This window comes from Empidonax traillii, unplaced genomic scaffold (genome assembly GCF_003031625.1).
Source record: "Empidonax traillii isolate 1590-97213 ecotype Southwest subspecies unplaced genomic scaffold, ASM303162v1 scaffold33:size3420811, whole genome shotgun sequence".
Taxonomy (NCBI): Eukaryota; Metazoa; Chordata; class Aves; order Passeriformes; family Tyrannidae; genus Empidonax; species Empidonax traillii.
The window spans coordinates 1,416,000-1,436,811 of NW_020955226.1; the positions used below are offsets into that span (position 1 = coordinate 1,416,000).

A 20,812-nucleotide genomic window follows, 5' to 3' on the forward strand; every position below is an offset into this window, starting at 1 on the left:
AAGCAGATTTTCCATTAGAATAATCATAAATAGATATTTCAGTGAGAATTACTTTTTTCTTCTGCAAAAGGACTGACTTGCTAGAAGCTGAGCACAGTGTGGTAGCCTATTTGGCTTTTACTTGACAGTCAAATATTTAATTTTTCAAGTGAAGAAATTTAAAAAAATATTGAGAAAGTGTCACTGAATAAAGTAAATTATTAAAAAAAAGTCCACCAATTGAGCATAAAAATATATGTGTGTATTGGGTTTTAGACAGCAGACAATAATTTCTCACAACCCTACAGAGAAAATTAGTCTTCTTCAGAAGTACTTACAATATGTGAAAAAACAATATACATATGGCCCCCAAGGTGAAAGAGGACTAATAGGATCCATACATCAGTGGTCAACATACAAAGTCTCATCATAGAAATATTGTAAACAAAATATAATCAGGATCTCAATTATCTTTGGTATAGCAGAGTCCTAGGGAATCTCCGATGATGACACATTTTTATATCCAACTTAAGAGGGAAAAGAAACTAAACATTTTGCATTTAAAGTATCACTTAAAATGCAGTATATGATCACAGTTCAGAATGGATCATCTCTTCTAATAAATGCTTTTGGCTATAAATATGAAATCTTAGTTGTTCTGGCCAAAGATCCATTTCTGGAAGGTGTCTGATGGATTACAGGATGCCAAACTTGGATGCTCTCCGTTTCCTGTAAGGCACATATGTAGTGCTGCATTGTACAGAGTTTGATCCTAAAGTGAGTAAAAAGGGAAGGGAAAAAAAAGTGAACAAACAACGAGCATGCTGTTTTCCCCACTGGTTTTCCCCCCACTAAAGGTCATACAGATGGTGCAGAGGGGGCTAGCACATAAATATAAGTAGTACACAGGTGCCAACTTGTTTTGTTAGAAAAATTTTTCAAAATATTTTAAAAGATACAAAACATCTAAATTGGCTTCCAGGTGGATGTCCAGACATACACACAAAATGATATAAATTGGTTTTTTAAGTGACACTCCTACTAGTGAAATCAAGCTTTGTTCTGGTAACTGTAAAGCCGAAATTACCTACGTTTTCCTGCCCAAACTACACTTACTCTTTTTTGGCTTCAGAGTTTGGGTTTGTTGGCATTTTCGCTTTTACTGAAAATCTAAAATTAAACAATATATAAGATCACTGATAAAAATGCCAGTTCACGGCACGTACCTTTTGGTGCAGCCACTGCTCCTCTCCAGCAGTGAAGGTTTTCTGCCCTTTGTAGCTGCACTCTCGAAGCTGCACAGGTCCCTTAGAGGCACGTAGACAAAGCTCCTTCTGAATGTTATGTCGAATTTCATGGTGTGCAGAATATTCAAAGTACTATTTAAATAATTTTTAAAAAATTCAGTAAATAAACCCAAATAAAAGTATTAAAATCTTTGAAATTCCCATATACAAAGTAGTAAATGTCTTTTCTTATTAAAAAATGTGAGACTACAGAATAATTTCTGGGTTTTAGCATATACACTTTAGAATTGTTTACAAAGCTAAAAGCATTTTTTAATACTAATGCAATGCTAATTTATATTTACATATATAAATTGCAAATGACACTAGCTGCATATGTATTATGATGCAATATCTCACTGTGTGCTCCCACACAGATTATATATAATTCAAGGAAGCAAACCAAAGACTAGAGATAGCTGCACAGATAACTTAAATTTTGGTATTTCTTAACTTTAAAAATTTGTATTCAATTCTGTTGCTGGATTTTTTTTTTCTTAGAGAAAAAAAAAAAAGAGTCACACGGAACAATAATTATTGCTATGTGCCAACTTTTTCTGCTTGATCTAAACAATAAATGTCAAAAATAGGATGCTGTTATGTTCTCTTGTGAGCTAGCCATTAGAAAAGTAATATAAGCATTTATTTTTTGAGTTAATTTTACCGTGATTTCCTGACAGCACAGTACTGTTAAGGCTCAGGAATTCTAGGCTATAATTCTGGTCTTAACAGGGATTTACTTCTAACAGTTAAGAGACACTGCTGTCCTTTTATCCCTCTAAGCCCTACCCTAACATCCTGGTCTCTTCCTTTTCTCCCTCATTAAACAGCAGAGTTCCAATCATTACGTCCCACTACCCCTGTTTCTTGGCTCCATGTCAGCTGCTGCACTGTATCCTTCTTTGACTATTAAGATGAGGCTCAGTTACTCCCTTGTGGCTTTCAACCATCTGTCCAATTGGTCAGCAATCACCTCCTCACTGGATGCAATGGGAATAACACTGAGGAACAGCACTGAGGAACAAACAGGCATCTCCCTCTTAAGACTCTGTGACCAACATTAATCCCTGAAATAGGTGCTGATAAGAGTGACCTGCTTAGTCACTCAGCTCTCAGACATAATAATTTACTCTTAATCTGGTAATCTGATTTAATCTGTCCTGATTTATCTTTTGAACTTCCAAGTCTCTTCATGCCCCAAAAATATGACTTGAGAGCTAGGTTTAAAACCTCATTAATTTTGGATATTGAGATGGGCACGTTCCTGGTCCCAGAATATTCTAAAAAGGAAGAATAATATACAACTGATGTACAACTCTGACAATTAGGTTCTATCTGCCACTCCCTTCTGCCATCTCAAATATATAGACAAAGATGACAGGTAGCATGGAAAATATCAGCCTACAGTGAAAAAAGCCTGGCAAAGGATAGAAAACACTGAAAACAGAGCATTGTAATGAGAAGGGTTAAGTAAGCAAATACGCATCCCTTGAGCATTACCAGCAAAACCCATATTAAAGTTCTCTGAAGGCTGGCATTCAAAGGGCTTCAGACTGTTATTTTATGGCAGGAGGAAAAACAAAAAACATTAACACTTGAAAGTATAGAATTTTAGTACAGTCCAAGATAATTTAGAGAGAGAGAACAATAGAAGCATACAGCAGATCTCTTAATACAATGTCTCAGTACAGTGTTCTTGAATTACTGACTGTGACAGTGTGAAAAGGCTATTATAGTATTAATCCACAACAGAATAAAAAACCAAGTTCAATACTGTAAGAAGCTAACATAACAGGGTAGTTCCTAATCTAGACAGCATGCCAACTCCCACAAAAATGGATTAGGAAAGTGTCAACTAACTATAGGATTATGTGTCTGAATTTTCATAGTGCCATCAATGGATGGTTTTTAAGGTGGAAAAAAACACCCCCCAAAATAACAAATATATTCTAACTAAAACTTTAAAACCTTTGCTAATGTTCAGTTATTAAGGATCTAGAGTTGTAAAATTCTATTGACTCTTAGAGGCAACAGAGAAGTGTGCACTTCTGGGCAGGGAAGATGTTCCTTTTATTGGTATTACAGTAGTGACTGAAGGGTTCAGTATCTGACATCTCTTGCAAGTTAAAGTGTAAAAGGAACAGAACCACTGCTGCCTCCAAGAGCTATGCACCAAAGAGAGCTCCTCTTGAACAAATGGGATCACATTATTCACTTGCATTAGCCAGTGCAGGGTAGGCCACTGTGACCTCACACTATGAGGCTGCAAGCATGATAGGGAAGTGGCTCAGGCCTGGACACCTGGTCTCCCATTGGCCGGATTCCAACCAGCATCTTCCTTGACACTGCGAGTCCTGGTGACAGAGAAAGAAGCAATAGGAGGAAGCATAAGGAAAGGAAGAATTAAGAAGACAACACTTACAAGACAGGAATAAGGGTAGGATGAAAAGGTTTTGCACAGAAAAGACAGGTCAAGTGAAGTAGGGCAACTGTGTTTGAAATCTGAATTTGTATGCTGAACTTAAAACATCAGAAGTGGGACACAACATTAAGAGTGGCATGGAATTTTCCTTTAACAATATGTATAGGAATTAACTATTAAGGGAGAAAAAAAAAAGGAAAAAAGAGAGATGGGGGAGAGATATTTAATATTAAAAATTAGTCCATTTCACTAAAATAAATTAAAAACTTTTATATGGTAAAGCTACAGAGGAGAGATTATAAAAATTATGTATACAATATTTTACCTGATTTCCTCCAAGTCCATGACAAGAATACATAATCAGTGGTTTGCCACCATGGTTATTTTCACCAACATCCAGACACATGTGGTTACCTATATTTTTTAACTAAAGAAAGGGTGTTACCAGGATAAAAAACGTTCAGTGGGGATGATAAAAAATTAAACTGTCTCACTCATATGTAAAACTAACCTTTAGTTCAACAATTACAGCTGTTAGTTCATTTTTACTTTCTGCTATGCTTGAATCTAAAAATCCTGTTCTCTCAGTTAATCTTTTCTAACTAAAAGCCTAATAACTACAGAGTCACACATGGAATTATTAACCTACTAGCATACAATGTGTACAATGTTACTATTATTCAAATTAAACTTTGAACAGATACACATAAAATATTCAAAACTGGAGTAAGGGGAAGTTTTATTTGTAAATACATGCTAAACATTCATGTTCAAGGTAAGAATTATTACTTTAATATTTTTTTTAGTTTCAGCAATGCAATGCCTGAAGTTATTTGGCAGGGAAAATGACTATTCACATGAATGAAAAATAAAAATTACACAGCTATTGACAAAGCCATAAAACATTCAAATAACAAGGTATGCAGAAGAGATTCTTTATCCAGAGTAGTGACAGAAAACTCTAAGAGCAGTTAATGATAGCTAAGTCTAAAAGCTATGACTAAGATAGCACAAAAGATTAGCAAACTTCCTGGACTATGAAGACTATAGAAAATAATTAAAATTAAACTTACATATCCAGAAAACAAGGGATTCAGGTCTGGCACATATGCTTCTGGATAAACATTACTGAGATACCAGGTAAAATTTTTACACTGCAGACGCTGCCTCAAATCAAGTCTTTTTGAGATGTCTCCAAATGTTTTCTGTTAGAGTTGGGGAAGTAAGGAAGGATGGAAGATAAATATATTAAAATTACTAATATCAATTTTTATATGTAAAGCTATGATATTCTGTGTTCTAGTATTAAGCAAGTTTTAAGCTTCATTTGTTGATTTTTTCTTGTTAATGCTGTACTACTAGATAGTCATGAAAATTTATCACCTGAAGGAGGAAAAGTAGCTTCTCAAAGAGAACTCTAGATTCTCACTGACAGAAAAACTTACAAAATTAATAAGCCAAAACTGTCTGCCTTGAAATTAGTTGAAGTTTATAAGTAGATAGAGATAGGATGGTTATCCATCATCAAATAAGCTTTATTCTGCAGTTAAAAACAACAAAGCCTGCTTTTTAAGCAAAAATAATAAATAACTTGAGACTAAGAAGACATTATGTTTCTCACTCTAAAAAATAAGTTAGTTTACATTGTCTATGCTCAGTAGTTTCTCTCATGCTCTTCTGCTCAATGCAAACAACCCAGGACTTTAGAGAACATATAAAACAACCCACCAACAGAAAAACTCACCATACAAACCCAACACTATCACCACCCACTTTAGTTTTTCGTGTTTGTTGGGGCTACAGCATTAGGCAAACTGAACTCTGACTTTTCATTAAAATATCTAGAATCCTTACATACTTTGTCAATAAATAACTTTTGCTCACCAAAACTTTCAACGCAGCAAGTGTGAATTCTAATACCACCACCACCACCTACTTGTTTCACAATTTTTGCTGCCTCTGTGTTTCTTCGGTAAAATATTTCTTTATATTCATCCATCCACACCTCTGCAAGGCGAACTTGATTACGTGTGATCACTTGAGTACCTTTTGGGAAAGTGTGGGGACTCTTGCTGCGGAAGACATGGCCAACAACAGAGCAAGGCATGATCTCCAACTGTCCACCACATTGCCACACCTAATAATAACATTTAGTGTGTAAGTGCACTGCAATCAGAATTAAGAGGGTGGAAAAAAATTCAGCAATATTTCTGTTCACCAGAAAACATCAAACCACTAGTAAGAGTACATATGTCAGGCATACCATAAGAGAATTTCCTAATCAGGAAAACTTTGAAAATATACATTTCAGCTATCAACCCTAAACACACTAAAAGAAAAATTAAAATCAGTTCAGTTTGTATTTTACTTCATAGGTAATCAGTGATTCATTTTTCCACATCCTATTTGGTTGATTCAGCAGAGAACTCAAGATCTAGTACTAATTTGTCCTCAAAACCCCTGTACACTGTCAGCATAGAGACAATGGCTAATTAAGGAGCTAAACTTACTCTGAAAGACATTTCTATATTTTCACCTCCCCATATTTCCATTTCTTCATCGTAGCTTCCGATGTGTTCAAAGTAGTCTTTTGATATTGAAAAGAGACCTCCAGCAAAAGTAGGTGTTCTGCAAAAACAAAATTGAGGGAAGATAGGATTCAAATACGTAGGGTTTTTTAAATATAAATTTTAAATCACGCTATAACTGTTCTAGGAATTTTCTATGCATTTGTCAGTGTTTCATTGCAGTGGTGCATTTTCCTGGCATAGATAATACCTCTAGCAATTAAATCTGCCCACATGGAGACTCATTCGACAGTTTTATTGGCATTTATTAACAACTCGTTTAGACTAATGACTGCTGATATAAAAGACAGCATCAGGAAAACCAACGTATTTTCCCTGTATGGAGGGTATCAAGTAAAGTTACAGACCATTACTCATACAGACCAGTAACCTGTCTGTGGCCAAAGAAGGTACAATGATCATCAAATGCACTGATGTATCAGCCTAGTATTTGGGTGCTCTGACCCATTTTGTCATTCTTTCAAATATGATCAAAGAGAAGCCTGAATCTGTGGTACTGTCTCTGAAAAAAAACTGCGTACAATCCTCCTCTGCCCCCTCCTGCTAGGAATATAATTACCAATAGAAATTGCTTGTTATATCCCCAGTGTACACAGAAAAAAGGTAATGCAGAGCAATTACTGTCTTAAGAAGGTCATATCTTTATGAAAGCTTTAAAATGTGGTTCTGAAAGAAAATATGACAAAAAACATCTAAGATACTAAGATGTCCGATTATACTCACCTGAAGAAAGTTTATTTACAAACTGCTGTTCATAACAAAACCCCCACAAAAACAGAAGGATTTAAGTAGTATTCAAATAATGTTTACCTAATGGGATAGGTTTCATCTTTTCTTCTTTTGTTTTCATGCTTAGGAAGAGACTCCCATCCAAATGACAAACTCCAATCAAAATTTCCTCTGTTATGGCTGTGCCCGTAAGGAGATGGTTTACTGAATTCAAAAGTATTGAGATCTATCGAAGCAATGTCAGGGCTTACAACAGCGACAGGGTTCTCAGCTATTCTTGCCAGTAATGGCTCTAACCAGCCATAAAAGCATTCACCTGTGGAGACAATGGCAGCAAACACTGAATCTTTACTTGGCTATAAAGTACTACGCAGGGAATTTTTCAACACATCCAGCAAGCTTTTAAACAGCATTGCTAATTATACTTCTGAATAATATGAAACAGCAATAGGGAAGACGATATATTGCAAGTGCTTATAATTCATAAAATATCTGCAACATCAAATCAAAGAGAACAGCATTATAAAGCAGACCTGGCATAGTTACAGGTTACACTTACAGTGAGCATCCAGAAAGGTCAGGGTCTCTCCTGTTGCTACAGAAGCTCCCAACAACCGTGCCGTGATCAGACCTTTTCTTTCCTTCTGACGGACTACTTTAACTATTTGGAACTGTTTCACATATTCATCTAGTTTATCGTGCAGGTATTCTAGAACAAGGAATCAGTTTTAGGATATTCAGTGTATATAAATGCCCAAATTTTTACATTATTAAACTAACAAGGTAAACAACTCACAAACCTCAGAAATTACCTCAACATCAAAACTGTAAAAATTCTTAACTGCTGAAGGTTATTTTTAGGGGCTGAGTTTTGTTGGGGGTAGGGTGTAGTAAGAGATGACTGGCAGAGAACAGGAAATGGAACACAAAAAATATTCTAAATGAGAAAGGACATGCTAGTACATCTCTGGTGCAGCATTAACAATTTGAATACCAATTCAACCTCCATTTTCAGAGCAAATGGATCACATACCTACATTATCTGCAGAATATGCAAATTCTTTCCTTAATGATGGCACATTTACAGTTCTCAAAGGCTCTGTTTACAACAGCAACAGAAGCCGTATAGAGAACTATTTAAATGTTCAAGGTTTGAGAAACAACCTCACATCCCTCATTATACATCCCACATCATCTTCCATACTTTGCCCGTCCTTAGTATTAACATACGAACTATGTTAATATGTACTATGAACATATTTCACGTCCAAGTGTGCAGTTACTAAATACAGACTTGCAAAAAAGTGTAAATAGATTAATAGACGCATATATGTAAACATATATGTTCCTCTAAAGTTAAGCATATAAAGTTTTTTGAACTTGCATTTGTGTTCACACTCAGTATACAATTGATTATGTTTGAGAGTCAGCTGGAGTATTGAAGATTATTTTTCAAATAAATAATTTTACGTTCTAGTAAAGACATTTCCCTTCATATTAATGTAATTAATTTGCATAAAGACAATCACTACGATAAAACGCAAATTGCCACAAGTATTGGCCAATTTGTAATTGGATACTTTGATCTATAAATTGCAATTGGTTTGAAGCACAAACTACAAAGCTACTCGTCATGCAACCAGTTATGCAGTTAAAGCAGCACTGGAATTGGAAAAACTAGAAATGGGATTTAAAAACTTTTAGAGAACAAGAATTTCATATTGACTACATTATGAAAAAAAAGATGAGGGAGGGCTACTTTGTATTTTAAAAAAAAAGAAAGAAGCAAAACCACTTAGAATACCATTATACATATTATATCCTCTTAAGCAATTTATCACACCAAAAAAAAGTGAAAATAGAGAGACTTCTTACCATCTACACTGGCATCATCCACCAAAATAATCTCCTTTAGCAGAATGGCAGGAGATGTGTACATCACACTGTGGACAGTTCTGAGCAGAGTAGACCACGCTTCATTATGAAAAACTATTATAATACTTGTGGTTGGCAGTGGTGGGCAACGCTTGAACTTTTGTTCGATACATCTACAGATAAAGTGTCAGGTGTTACAAAATGGACAACAGTTTTTTGACTCAAACTCTTAAAAGAAACCCTTCTCTTTCTAGTACAAAGCTTTATAACTATGGACATTAAATACACACTTACTGTTTTCCACCTGTCAGCTTTAGAGACTGAAGGTTATTACTCCAAGGTAATATAACCACAGCCATCGCCTCACAAAATACAGTTATGCTCACCAGTCATGCTCTAGCAAAGGTTATGGGGAGCTGCACCACAGGTACCAGCAGCAGCTTGGTAAGTTCAGTCACTCCTGGCACAGACGGCTGACAACACGTAATCTGACGCTGAGAGACTGCTCAAAACCAAAACCCACTCTATCCAAGTCCTAAGTCTACATTAATAAATTTTTTCAAAACTACAAGACCCCTGCTGAGATGTTCCATTACCTTGTTCAACAGTTTACAATTTCCTAATTTATTAAATTATGCTGGTGGTTTTATTAACATTGAATACTAAAAAAACAGGGGGTGGTGTATAAATTGGAAAAAAGTTTAAACCACATTTTCAGTTTTCTTCTAGGCAAAACTTAGCAGGCTTCCTGAAAGTTACTCAGAAATTTTAGCTTAAAGGCAGAAGCAGAAAACTTTATTTAAATATGGTTACTTTGAATTCAAAACCATGAAAGAAGTGAGCTTTTCTAAACATTCCTGGCTTTGGCACTGCAGGCTGTTATGTACAGCCAATCATGTATAGCTAGGAGACTTTCCTAAACTATCACCTAATGTTGAACTCAAATCACTTTGCAGTCTGAATTTCTGAGAAGTTTTTCAACTATCAGGACATACACATTTCAACATACTCAGGAGGTCGGGTGTCTGGTCCAAGGTCTCGGTGTAAAGAAATCCTATCACTTGCAAATGCATTAAAACAGTGTTTCTCTTCTACAAGCTGTTTTTCTTTCTGTTCTTCTGAATTTAAGTCGGTGGTTTTAAATGCTTTACCAGAAGCTCCAGGAGCATTAGGATCTTGAAGGGGTCGATCTAGAAAGGGTTTTAGTTCCACTGCAGTATAGTGCCCTGGCAAACAGTGTCTCTCTCCAGGAATCTTAGTTTGCCTAACTGGTGCTTTTATCTGCATTTTTGGCTTTGCACCTTTGATATTGTTCATAGCATTTAACACAAGACCTAATACATGACTTTTCTTTCCAACAACTGGCTCAATTCCTGCTTCATCTTTAAAATCTTGAACACCTACTTCTCTTTGCAATAAAAATAAAAATACCAAAAAGACAAACACAATAATGCTAAACTTCCAAAGTTTCCAGTGAAAAAGTGTCTTGAATAGTTTATGTGTTTTTTTCAAGGCCATTCTAGTTTTAAAAAATTTCAGATGACAACTTTCTGTGAGTCTTGTTCTTCAAATGGGTCACAGCATTTCTTGAAATTATAATACCTGTAAATTAAAACAAAAACTATTAATTTAGGCATCTAGTATATTCAACAGTGTAAAGCCACAAGAAATTAATGGGGAAGATTTAATTCACAACTACCAAATGTCAAATGTTATGTGTGCTACATCACTTAAATATACATCACAGCTATCTATTAGGTACCCAAAATGCCCCTTCCCTGTTTTTTGGTTTGGGTTTTATTTTTTAAATACTTCAAATAGATGAACCAGAAATAAGACAAACCACTAAGAATAAAACACTGTTTCTACACAGTGCCACTACTTCACACTCATTTTCTTACAATTCAATTGTTAAAAATTGGAGGAAAGTGTTGTTTAAATTCTTCTAGAAGTAGAGAATTTTAGTTCAATGATTAGGTAGAATGAAAACAGGTGGAATCAATACATAGGTTCAAACTGCACATCAGAGAGAGCCATATGAAAAATTAAATACAAAGACAGGAAAGACTTCTCAATCAACATATTTTAACAATTTGACAGTTTCCAAAATTTTTTAAAAAATCTATTTCAAGATCAGTCTTAAGTAATCAGACTTCAAGTGGGAAATTCTTAGATTCATTTAGTTATCTAGTATGCATGTTCAATACAGATGACACAGGTAAACTGGAGTAGGTTAATTTAGTCTGGGGATCATTCTGTATATTTTTTCATTCACCTGTGCTGCATTTTATGGCATGTGCTGCTGCAGCTCATCATGAGAACATGCCAAAGAGGTCTCCTCTTTCAGGAACTCTGCCACGTTTTTTTTCACAGACAAGTGAAAGCCATATTCAGTGGCTTTCAAACATGAAACTATGAAAAACATCTGAGGACTACTAAAATCTAAGTGATTTGAATTAAATCTCTCTGCAAAACTGGCAGTTTACAAGAGGGGGAAATATAGAAACCAGCCAGAATTCAAGACACAGTTTCATTTTTGTCTAAATTGCACATATGTGATCCGAGAAAAGAAATAAACAGTATATAACTTAAAGCCACAGTTAGTTCCCATGTGATAACTACTGACCGCAAAAGTGAAAAAACCCTGCTTTTCTATTTATTTCTTTGAAATACAAGTAGATTCTGCATTTCTTAATATATAATAATAATATATACTCAGGAAGAGATATAAGTCAGAGAAAACAAAAAAAAAAAACACTCTACCTGGTTTCCTTTAAGAATTTGTAGGAGAAATTAAACATCTGGATTTCTTCACATTATACTGCATTTCAAAGCTTGTGTCAGCTTAATAAAGTCATAAATTCAAACTACAGTACTTTTTACCATAGAGTTATTGTTAAAAGAATGCAGAAGGGAACTTATTACGTCATTGCGAGAGAGATACTAAAAGGTACCAAAAAAGTGCTTCACAATTCACAAAATTTAGAAGAAAATCAAAACAAAACCATAAAATCAGTCCACTTCTGACTCACATATTATTTTTCCATTTTTCATTAGTGCTGAAAAAGTTGCACTACAATACCAGTAGCTATATACTGTAAGACCAAGAATTAAACTTTCTTTCCTGATGAAAGGATTGCAACCGATTTACCAAACTGCCAGATTGAAAAATGTCTTGTTTTTTTACCGTATCTGGTGGATTGATCTTGACTGGCTGCCAGAAACCCACCTAGCCACTCTCTCCACTTCCCATCCTCAACATGACAGTGGTAAAAAAAATAATCACAGAATATGTTGATTTGGAAGGGACCCACAAGGATCACTGAGTCCAACCTTTAGCCCAGCACAGGACCATCCCCAAGAGTCACACCATGTGCCCAAGAGTATCATCTAAACACTTCTTGAACTCTGTCAGGCTTGGTGCTGTGACCACTTCCCTGAGGAGCCTCTCCCACTACCCAACCACCCTCTGGGGGAAGAACCTCTGTGTAATATTCAACCTAAAACTTTGCTGACACAACTTCAGGCCATTCCCTCAGTCCTGTCACTGGTCCCCACAGAGAAGAGATCAGTGCCTGCCCCTCCTCTTCCCCTCACAAGGAAGTTGTAACTGCAGTGACGTCTCCCCTCAGTCTCCTCCAGGCTGAGCAGACCAAGTGCCCTCAGCTGCTCCTCACACGGCTTCTCCTCAGGGCCCTTCACCAGCTTTGCTGCCCTCCTTTGGACACTCTCGAAAAGCTTAAAATCTTTCTTATATTGTGGCGCCCAAAACTGCCACAATATTCGAGGTGAGGCCGCTCCAGTGCAGAGCAGAGCAGGACAAGCCCTTCCCTCGACCAGCTTTTGAAAAACTCTTTTTGTCGTCACCCACCTTTCTGGCAGCTTCAACTCCAGCTGAGCTTTGGCTGCACGAATTTCCTCCCTACCATGGCAAATCACATGGGTTGAGCTAAGGGCAGTGTGATTACTTACCAGTTACTGTGACATGGAAGAAAGACTTGTAATGATGAATTTTAATTTACTGCCAATTAAAAATAGAGTTGGATGGTAAGAAACCAAGACTCAAACTACCTCCTCTGGCTCATCTTCACTCCTTCGTTGCCAGTTCTTCTATCTCCTTTCTCCCAAGTGATGCAGAGGAGATAAGGGCTGTGGTCAGCTTGTAAGACATCATCTCTACCACTCCTACCCCTTCACACTTTTCCCCTTCTCCAACATGGGTTCTCTCTGAGTAGTACAGTACTTCAGCATAAACTGCTCCAGCATAGGCCATTCATTGGTCACAGTTCCTGCCAGAATCTTACTCCTGGCAAGAATCTTGCTCCTGGGCTCTCCAGAGGCTGCAGCTTTTTTCAGGGCATATCCACCTGCTCTGGCATGGGGTCTTGCACAGGCTGCAGTGTGGATACCTGCTCTGGGGTGGTCCTTCATGGGCTGCAGAGAAATACTTCTTCGCTACAATCTTCTCCATGAGCTGCAGGGGGAATATCTGCTCCAGTGCCTGGAGTACACTGCCTCCTCCTCCTTTACTGACCTTGGTTTCTGCAGGGTCTCACATTTTTTCTCACTCCTCTTTCTCACAGCTGCTGTGTAGCATTTTTTTACCCTTTCTGAAATACCTCATCACAGAGGCACCACCTGCTACATGGGTGGCTCAGCTTTGGCCAACACTGGGTCTATTTCACAGCTGTCTGGAACCAGCTGTGCCCAGCCCAGAATGGGGGCAGGGGGGAGCAGCCAGGGGTCTCTTATCACAGAGGCCACCTGTGCAGTCATCCTCACCTCCCCCCCCCCAACTTGCCATGAAAATGCTATATACAATGTAAAACACTGAGCATATGTACAGATTGGCACCCAGCAAGAAGACTGTCATTGCATGGGCTACGGCCTCTGCAGGTTGCTAATCACGAATGCTTTTGTGATCAGAAACAAAATCACATTACTGTTTCTCAGTGCACCATGCACAATCACATATGGTACTAGTATATCCTAAAGCTTAGAAATCAATAAGCAGTATAAATATATCTTCCTCAAATGGAAAAAAGGAAAACATCTTTTATATATATATATATATATTTAAGTACATAATGTCAGAAGAGAAGTTTGGAAACTTCTTTATCTCATAAACAGTCATTAAGCATAGTCAATCAGGCAAGCACATGGGGAGGGAGGGAATTAGCATTTGTCAGCTGGTTTCCAAACATTCTTGTCCTCAAATTTCTTTTACCTCATTAAACATGAAATTATGTTCTCCAACTTCCCCTAGACCTCTTTCTCTTGGTGAAGAAACTTAAATTTGTTCATAACAAGAAAAAAGTTAACCTTTAACGAACATGATGGTGTAAGATATGTCAAGAGAAGTGAGGTTAAAGTTAATTCTATATAGCAACATTGACTGTTTTACACTGAAATTATGCTTTAAGCGGAGAACTTAATCAATATTTGAGTTAAATATTTACATCTGTCTAATTTTGTTTTAATCAGCTGGTCTAAGACTATTCAAAAGGGTACAATACAGTGTGGTTACTACGTACCTGTTACCTGTCTCAGTACCAAAGAAACCTTTTAACTATTTTAGCAACTACTTTACAGAGCTAAAGTTGCAAGTGTCAGATTTCCAAACATCTTCAGTTCTTCAATTAACACAGCAAGACTTACTTATCTTATGCTAAGACATTATTTTTTTCTAATTTTATATTTACTTCATTGCCTCCAGCAACAAAAAAGAAAAATGGACTAGAAAATACCAAATATCTCTTTCACAGATTTTTAGGACATACTTCAGACTTTAGATGCTGACACACTAACCTTATCTTCACAAAACATAAAAAGTATATTTGTACATTCTACCAAAACCATAAACTAAACATCTTGTTGTTTTCATTTGGGACTATTTCCTGCACAAATTAAGCACATACAAATCCTCAGAATTCTCATGATTAACACAAGTTAAGATATCCATAAATCCAAAATCTAAAATTCATCCAGAATGTTTCTGGCACAGCCTGTTTTGCATACATCTGCCTTCAGACAAATAAGTCATTAAATTACTCTCCACAATGAGCAACCAAGAGCAAGTCATTCAGCAGTTGTTGTGCTGTGTTACTATATTCACTGTTACTTGCACACACTTGGATTTCTCTTCGACAACATATTTCCTTTTATTGGATACATCTGTCCTGGCTGCTCAGGTCTAACTACAGCAGGCTGCCACAACACTCAGGGGAAATGTGTCTGTCCCTAGAAATGAAAAGACAACTCACCTGTGTTAGGTGTGTTGTGGCAGACAGCAACAAACCCTTTCAATGTGGGTAAGAACACTGCAGTAGCACACATGGCAGGCAGAACTTGCACAGGAACAAGTGCAAGTGATGTTTCTTTTTTACAGGAAGGATCGAGTGACAGCTTTGGGACAGCATGTGCAGCAGAGATGAAGTGGACAGAGGGTCATTTGCCACAAACATACAGCAAAACCTTTTGATACAGACAAATGCTGAGTGCAGTTTTGTTAACAAAATATCTGACAGGGATATTGCTTACAACTAGAGAAGAGCTCTCTGTTGCACAAAATAGTAGCATTTTCCAGAACAGAAGCTACATTGTCTGAAGAACTTTTGCCATGAAAGCTGTATCTTACTTAGGGTTTTTACCAGGATAATTTTGTAGTCAGAAATACAATCTTTATTCCCCACAAATTCCTCTCACATTTTCATGGCACAGCAATGTCAGTAAACACAGACCAAGCTACCGTTCAATCCTCCAGGACATGCTGAAGAACTATGTGGCATGATTAAACTCCCTGGGGTGACTGTTTAGCAAAGTGTTTAATCTTCTATTCATTAGTGTTATTTTCACTAATAGCAGTCTGGATTCTTACAGCACTTTGAAATAACTAGCCTTAAACATTAGAAGTTTTGTTGGTTTTTTTTTTAAGAAGAAAATAACCAGAAAACTAATATGTACTACAAAAGTCTTCTAAAAGTGCCAAAAAGCAGCTGCCACACTACTTCAAACCACATCACATGGGTAGTGTGTGAATTCAATGCAGTCTATGTTACATTATGCCACCCACTAACACTGATGTCAGACTGTCTGCAAAATCTCTTACTTAGAAGAAAGCCTCCCTACTGTAGCCAATATGCAGACAACTCTGCTTTTTTTGTTAGCCTGGTCTGAACAACATTGTAGACAATAATTTTTTTGTATAAAAAAATGAAAGTGTCAATATATACCAAATCAGCAGAAATTCTTTCAGACCATGCCAGTGAGGCAAAATTTATCGAGGTTACTATCAGCAATACACTTGACCACAGTTTTTAATAAAACTATTTTAAAATCTGCTTTTTTTTAATCTGAATATTAAACAGGTTTCAAATGTTTCCTGACAATGCTGCTTACAGAACATAAAAAACCCTAAAAAAAACACTAAGTAAAAAAACACTAAAAATAATTAAAAAAAAAAACTAAAAAAGGGAAAATAGGAAAAAATTCTTCAGAACTATTCCAATCAAAACTACATAACTTTGCTTTAACCTAATCTAATTCTTCTGTAATTGCAGCTTGTTTATTTTCCTTTGTTATCAATGTATACAATCCCTTCATCAAATCCTAATGTCCCTTTAATCAGAAGGTGGGTGTGTGAATAGAAACACAGCAAATCCTTTAGGAAAAACAAGACCTGACACTCATGATCAACCGTCCTCTCCAAATTAGCAAAACTCTGACAAAGATACTTCAGGATACTTTACCTGTAAGAAGTGCTACTTTCACCACTGGTATTTCTGAATCTAAAATTCCACACAGGTTTTTTTGCATGAATATAAATGTAGATATTACTAAAACATTAGTTACTGAAATAATCAGTTTGGTATATTATATTTTCATCTTCTAGCACCATGGAAATGGTAGGGTTTTTCTACCAGCAAAAAAAATAAATAAATCACTGAACAGAACTGTTTCCACTTCCTGGAAGTATATCCTAGAGAAACACCCATTCACACAAATACCTTTTGTGACAGACTAAGAAACATCCAATTTGGAGTGAACTTTTCATACAGGTTTACCTTAATATGGAATATGAAGGCTCTTCATACAATCAAAAACATTCAGAAGCACTTCAGAAATCAGGGAAAATTAAAAAAGTTGCTTCAGTCCAGCAAACTATGCTACTGTTTACAAGCATATTAGCCCTTGACTCAAATAAACAAACAATAAAATGAGCTGCACAGAAGTGAAAAACTATAGCTTCACATGAAAAGAAGAGAAACAGAATCAGCCGACTAGTTTCTATCTCCACAACTGCAACAAAAGAGAATTGCTTATCTGTTCCACTAAGAACACACTACTAGATAGGGTACACATACCTAAAAGAAAGAGAGATTCACAAACCCCAGGTGCTGTTCCTCGGGGTACATTCTTTGAAGCTCAGCCACTGGAAATGTGGTTCTCCTCCTCAGAAAAAATTGTAAGAGGAATACTGAATGTATTCAGTTCCTGAGCCTTTCTTTTAGAAACACTGAGAGCACAAATTATTCTAGCAAATGCTAGATGTAATCTACCTTACTGATTATTACACAGAAATGAGAAGCTGTAAATGGATGATCACACAGAAGGCTGAAGAAATTCTGAGCAACAGCAGCACTGAAACAACTTGCTGGAATACCAATGGGTCGATTATCTCCTTCAGCAGTTTCTTTGAGATCAAAAAAAAAAAAAAAGGGGAAACCACCCCCCCCCCAAAAATCATCACCAACCTTTCTATGTATTCTAATGGAAGTGCTTCAAACTCAAACTATCACAAGCTCCTTCAAAATGAGCACTAGTACTATTTTTCTACAGCCAAACACTGTATGTGATAGGCAGTTCTCTCTGACAACCAATATCATATTAAAAATATACAGTAACCATATATTCTAAAAATATTTATGTTTTATTTTTACAGACATGGGACTGTACTTGAGGTAAAGACCTGGGATATGTAAATGTAAATTTCACTCAACTCTGTATCTTGCCTTTTTTCTCGGTGAGATTCGTTTGGGCCTCTGTTAAAATAATTTTAGACTGTCCCTAAAAATGCCATGATGACAAATGAGCACGATAGCAGCTGTAAAGTGCTGTTTTATCTTAGAAGGATTAGTGTCTGAGTGTCATTTAAGCACCAGAAGATAATGTCTGGATCATAACCAAGGGAACTTTATTTGTTTTCCTGATTGTAGTACTGCTTCTAAGATAACAAAAGCATCTGAGTATCAAGTGCAGGTCTTGAAATCACAGTTTTCCAACTGACTTTAAACTCTTGCCTAAGTGATAAGTGTTAAGTAAAGAGAGTCTCCTCATAGGAGATTTACTGGGATTTATTGGGTCAGTGACTGCTAAACTAATCTTTGTCAGAATCTCCCAAAGGTGTCTTCGCTTTCCTGCTCTTCCCACTTCAATGTTTATTTTCCAGCTACATTTCACTACTGAATAACCTTAGTCCCCTCAAGTTAATCATTTGACTATGGAATTGTGAAGTCACTGTCAGTAGTTCTGTGATATGATTTCTCTGTTTGTCAGCAGAAATATTGCCCATGGCACATGATATCAGTGAGTGTTAGGAAAAAATCAGACAGTGGTAACAGCAAGTGAATTAAATTCATGCTTTACATGAGTGGACAAAACCTAGCACTTCTTGGTCTAGAAACCTGAGCCACTTTCAAATCAAAATCAGCAATGAGCAGATTGGGATGAGAAACTCATCAGTGCTGGCAGGCAACTGAGCAACAGTTCATATCATGAACGTGATTCTCAACATTGATTACAAAGAAAGGGGAAAGCCTGCACTAGATACAGCTCTTGGAACAGATCAACCAGGCAGCAAAACTTACGCACAGCAAAAAAAAACATTTAAAGGCAGCATGGCATGTCACCTGGAGCTACAGACTCTGGGGGAATGTCACAGAGAGGGCAATTATATCTTGTTCCTATTTTAACGGAGGTCAAGATATCCGGGCTGCCTCTGGTACTACTCAGCCCCCAGAAAGGGGCAAAGTTAAGTGGCAATAGCAATTACAAGGAAAACTGGTCTTCTGCTCCTTCCCACACTGCAACAAAAACAGTAATTCAGGCTCTCTGTAACCAACTTAATTTTTACTTTGCTCTGTTATTGAGAAGCCTTTAGATGACAGTAACAGATGCCAAACTGACCAGACCACTGAGCAAACCTAGCTAAAAAAGGAAACCAAACCCCATAAAGTTAGCTGTTTTGACTCAGTCTTTAACTCTGTCAGCTCAGCAGCGTAACACTGGCTTTAGTCAAAACTGAGTAGATCAATGTAATTTGTAGTTTTTTAAACAAAAGAGTTTGTTTTGTTACAGAAAAATAACATGTAAAGTACTACTGAGATGTGTATATAACATTCATGTTTTCAGTAAGATTTTTTATTTAACCAACAAAAAAGTTTATCCAAAAATTCTTCTTTGTGCAAGAATATTTTACACAAAGTTAAAAAAAAAAATCCATGACACTAAGGCTATTAATGTTAAAATACACTTTCCCTGTCAGTTCTCCAGACCCCAGAAAATATTCTCGAAGTACTGTCACCCGCTGTGTAGAAGACTAACAAACTGCCGGGGAAAAGAGGCAATCTGGTAACTTTTCAAAAGCGCTTCGTGCAGGATGAACTATCCCAGAGTTAGCTGGCAATGTACACAATGAAACTACCACCCTGCTGCTCTGGAATGAATGCGGTACTGTGGGCAAACCCTTGGGCGGGATCCGTACGTGGCAGGAGACACCTCCCTCGGTCAATACCTCCGGTGCATCCGCCCGGCGCTCCCCGGAGACCCGTTTGCCCGGGCAGCAGCCTGGGCTCCTCGCCCACTCCCCGCTGTCCTGGAGCGGGGCTGTCCCGGCCCCGGGCAGGGCTCGCAGGGCTGGGCTGTGCCGTTCCAGGGAAGGGCCCCGGCGCTGCGGCCTCGGGGGGCTCCGAGGGCACCGCGCGTGGTGCGTGCGCGCCGAGGGGCGCCTGAGGGGGCACCCCGGGGCAGCCCCAGCCCCGCGCCCGCCCCGGGACCGCTCCCTCGCGTCACGGCTCCCGCCCGCCCGCCGAGCCCTGCGCCCGCACAAGCGGCGGCGGAGGAGAAGCGGCACCGGGTGCTGCCCCGCAGCCGGCCACGGCCCGCGGAGAGGCCAAGGGGGAGCGGAGCTGCGCGGGGGCTCCTGCAACTGCCCCACTCACCTCGTCCGGCGGGAGGAAGGCGAAGGCGCTGCCGCACGAGCGGCCGCGGGCACCGGGAACACCGGGAGCCCCGGGAGGCCGGAGCCGGGCGGGCTCTGCGGCTTCCGCCCCGCGCCCGCCAGGTGCGCGCCAGCGGCCCGCGCCTGCGCGCCCGCGCCCCGCCCTCACCTGGCGCCAGGTGCGCGAGGCGCCGCCGGCGGGGAGGGGGCGGTGTGAGGGCCCTGAGGGACAAGGGCGGCGTGAGGGGTGCGGGGATCGCCCGCCAGAAGCCCCTTCCCTTCTCCCTTGTTCTCCTCTCGCTCCCCCGGGACGCGGCGCTTTTGGCACAGTGACACAACGCGCCCCGCAGCGGTGCGCGCGTCACCGTCCGAACCGCGGAGCGCAGTTGGAGCGTCACGGCGGGAGCTGCAGGTCTTGCTTCAGCCACCGAAGCGCGATGTGGTGCAAGACGTGGTTGACCAAGCACTCCCCAGCTCAGGTTGCTGGGAAACAGAACACAAAATCCCTCAGAGGTGAGATCACAGATCGGAGAAGGGATATCACACTGAGCTCCCTCTCTTCACAATGCGCTTTCCCTGAGAGACAGATGCAAAATCTCTTCTCTATTGAAGCATGGTTTAATGTACGGGAGAAAAAAAAAAGAATAAAGTATTAATTGCACTCCCTTAATGGAGTGTAGAGCCTCCCCTTCTTCCTGTTCTCAAATCACTGTCC

General features: G+C 38.6%; 1 protein-coding gene across 3 annotated transcripts; it reads right to left on the reverse strand.

Moving 5' to 3' along the window:
• Nucleotides 1-219: 219 nt before the first annotated feature.
• Nucleotides 220-20,210, reverse strand: GALNT3 (polypeptide N-acetylgalactosaminyltransferase 3). Of its 3 annotated transcripts, none has more exons than XM_027911506.1 (12): nt 20,099-20,210; nt 17,243-17,330; nt 9,889-10,481; nt 8,880-9,052; nt 7,564-7,713; nt 7,086-7,320; nt 6,198-6,315; nt 5,624-5,824; nt 4,761-4,892; nt 4,013-4,114; nt 1,206-1,358; nt 220-751 (listed from the first exon to the last, which is right to left on the reverse strand). In XM_027911506.1, the coding sequence occupies exons 3-12, from the start codon at nt 10,395-10,397 to the stop codon at nt 629-631; spliced, it is 1,896 nt and encodes a 631-aa protein (XP_027767307.1). In that variant the 5' UTR covers nt 10,398-10,481; nt 17,243-17,330; nt 20,099-20,210; the 3' UTR covers nt 220-628. The 3 variants fall into 3 exon arrangements, 2 of the variants coding, with proteins under 2 accessions (XP_027767307.1, XP_027767308.1); XM_027911507.1 differs by lacking the exon at nt 20,099-20,210 and adding an exon at nt 19,672-19,763; XR_003574380.1 differs by lacking the exon at nt 220-751 and adding an exon at nt 3,439-3,619 and having other exon boundaries at nt 1,301-1,358.
• Nucleotides 20,211-20,812: the final 602 nt, after the last annotated feature.